This window comes from Nannospalax galili, unplaced genomic scaffold (assembly GCF_000622305.1).
Source record: "Nannospalax galili isolate Female #2095 unplaced genomic scaffold, S.galili_v1.0 scaffold563, whole genome shotgun sequence".
Classification (NCBI taxonomy): domain Eukaryota; kingdom Metazoa; phylum Chordata; class Mammalia; order Rodentia; family Spalacidae; genus Nannospalax; species Nannospalax galili.
In genome coordinates this window covers 1,160,094-1,162,974 of record NW_008350459.1, presented here as the reverse complement: position 1 = coordinate 1,162,974, position 2,881 = coordinate 1,160,094, and the positions used below count along the sequence as shown (strand labels likewise).

General features: G+C 47.3%; 1 protein-coding gene across 1 annotated transcript in view; it reads right to left on the bottom strand.

The window, feature by feature from the left end:
* The window catches only part of Ccdc170 (coiled-coil domain containing 170), a 90,393-nt gene extending 88,891 nt beyond the window's left edge, over positions 1–1,502 (bottom strand). The window contains exon 1 of the mRNA XM_008847749.1: positions 1,437–1,502. Within this exon, the coding sequence (XP_008845971.1) occupies positions 1,437–1,502 (66 nt within the window). The remainder of the gene's footprint in view (positions 1–1,436) is intronic.
* Between the last annotated feature and the right edge of the window lie 1,379 nt (positions 1,503–2,881).

The window sequence follows — 2,881 nt, the reverse complement described above, 5'->3', positions numbered from 1 at the left end:
TTTTTATTTTATGTGCATGAGTGTATTGCCTGCATGTATGTGAGTGCACTCGTGCCATACAGTGCCTTGGAGGTCAGAAGAGGGCATCAGATTCCCCTGGAACTGGAGTTAAGGACAGTTCATAGCTACCATGTGGGTGTTGGGAATCGAACTCCGGCCCTCTGCAAGAGCTGAGTCATCTCTCCAGGCCCACAATATTCTGATTTTAATCGTTGCACTTTGCTTTGTAAATTTCTTTACTCTTACAAGATATACACAAGAGTATTTCGGGAAGAAAGGTCATGATGTCTGTAGTTTACTTTTTATGGACTCACCAAAAATATATAAATAACAAAAATAGCTGGGTGTGGTGGCCCACACGTTAAAGCCAGCACAGTCTACATAATGAGTTCCAGGCCAGCTAGGGCTGCATAGTGAGCTCCTGCCTCAAAAACAAAGAAACAAATATTGTATGTTTATATATGGGCTAGCCATCTTAATTCATGGAGAACAGACACAGTACAGTGTTAGGGTAAAATGTAATACCAAATATGAAATATCAAACGAAAAACTGGGCTTAGATGTACACCATGGTGTTAAAGTCCCACAAATACATGAAGAATCAGAGAAATCTACATGTGTAAGAAAACTCTCAAGGGTGCTGAATAACAGAATTGTGGGGGCATGCAGGAGAATCCAACCCATGTTTTGAATCTAACATTTCCCCTAGGGTTGGGTTGGTATGCTCTGAGCTCATGGCCTGGTTAGGATTCCACCTGTTCCCTGTCCTCCCCATACACACGATCCCTGAGGAGGACCCCAGGCAGATTTAAAACATTCTCACATGTGTAGGCATTCGTGGTTGGGAGTGTAACACCTCTAAGTACCTACTGCCTACAGACCTCCAGGGAGTCATGAGTAAATCAGTCCATTGTTCTAGGCCTGTTAGCAGCTAAGGGCTGCCCACCTTAGGGGCCAGCATCAACCCTCACACCTCCAACTTTGAAAAAAAAATGTTCTGTTGGGGCTGGAGAGATGGCTCAGCAGTTAAGAACACTGGTTGCTCTTGCAGAAGACCCAGCTTGGGTACCCAGCACCCACATGGCAGCTAACAACTGTCCATAACTCCAGTTCCAGGGGATCCAACAGCCTCTCCTGTCCTCTGAGGGCATTGCACGACTCGGGTGCACTTACCTACACGCAGGCAATACACCCATACACATAAAATGAAAATAATAATAAATATGAAAAGAAAATAATGTTCTGAATCACATCTCCAGAGAAAGTTCGGTGAAGCAATTCTTTTGCTCCCTGGGGATGGGGCCAGGGAGGAACTGCAGGAAAAGGCCACTGTGGACCAACTCAGGACCTGCGGGCCATTCCCACCCACCGAGGGCAGAGCCCGTCTGATCCCACCCACGCACTTGGGACTAGGTGCAAACAGGGGACACCAGTACCTCAGGTGACTCGCCACCCCGGGAGCTGTCCAGGCTCCGGGAGCCTGAGGAGCAGCCGAGACTCATGCTGTCGGCTGCTCCAGGGAGCACAGCGAAGCTAAGCGCGGAGCCTGGGACACCAGTGCGTCTCCTGGAGCAACCAGTAAACAGCTAGTGGGAGGCGGTGCCTGCCTCTCACAGCCACAAAGAGATTACAGATAAGTGCCTTGGGCAAGTCCTCCTAGCTCCCTAAGAGACTTGGGAACTGAGACCTCTCATGGAGATAAGGGACAGTGTGACATACTCCCATCATGAGCTCAATTCCAGATCTTATGTCAGGGATGAGGAACATCAATCAACTGGTCATTATGCATGGAAGGTGTGGGAGCTTGGGGCACAAAGGTAAACTGAGCATTTATTTAGCACCTAGAGCCCGTGAGCTCCAGGGTCTGCTTCATGGGGGGCGATCTGTATGACTACACAGGCTTGGGTCCTGTGCTTGACTGAACCCTCTGTGTGCCCAGGTTTGCAATTCTCATTGGTTGGTTGGTTGGTTGGTTGGGTTTTGAAACAGGGTCTCATGTAGCCCAAGCTGACCTGGAGCTCCCTCTGACCATGAACTGATCTTTCCAAATTTTGTCTTTACAGTCAAACATTTCCATATCTGGTTATATGGGTGCAGGGGATCCAACCCAAGGCTTCAGGCATGCTAGGCCTCTACCAACTGAGCCACATCCCCAGCTCTCTTAGCAGTATTTGAACAAGAGTCCTGCATTCTGTATCAGGCTCTGCAAAGTATGTAGCCTATCCTAGTGAGTGGATGTTCTTCTATTTAACCTTCTCAACAAGCCTGCTCAGAAATACAAATGCTGGTAACACTCTGTTTATAGCAGCATGGCTTCTCCTTATGAGATACTCACAGGTCCTTTTTGATGAGCGGCTATCAGCCTGCCTCCATGCATAATCTTCTTAAATGAGACAAGATTTTGAAGAGGATAGGAGAATAACCCATTTTTCAAAGAAGGAAACAGTCTCAGGGAAATGGAATAAAAGTTCAAGAGCACATAGCAGCCCAGGAGAAGAGTGATGAGACCCCAAAACACCTACATTTTTAAAAAATATTTTATTTATTATTTTTATTTTATGTGTATTACCTATTGCCTGTGTGTAGGTAAGTGCACCCATGTCATGCAATGCCTGTGGAGGACAGAAGAGGCTGTCAGATCCCCTAGAACTGGAGTTACAGACAGTTGTTAGCTGCCATGTGGGTGCTGGGATTCGAACCTGGGTCTTCTGCAAGAACAGCCAGTGTTCTTAACCGCTGAGCCATCTCTCCAGCCCCAAAATCGACATTTGAAACAGAGAAAACAAAGTTCTTCCCTGAGGTCTCACACTTGGTCAGAGACTCTGAAAGTGGCCCTCCATTCACAGCATTTGGAAGCCCTCAGGCCCCAGGTGCTGTTGGA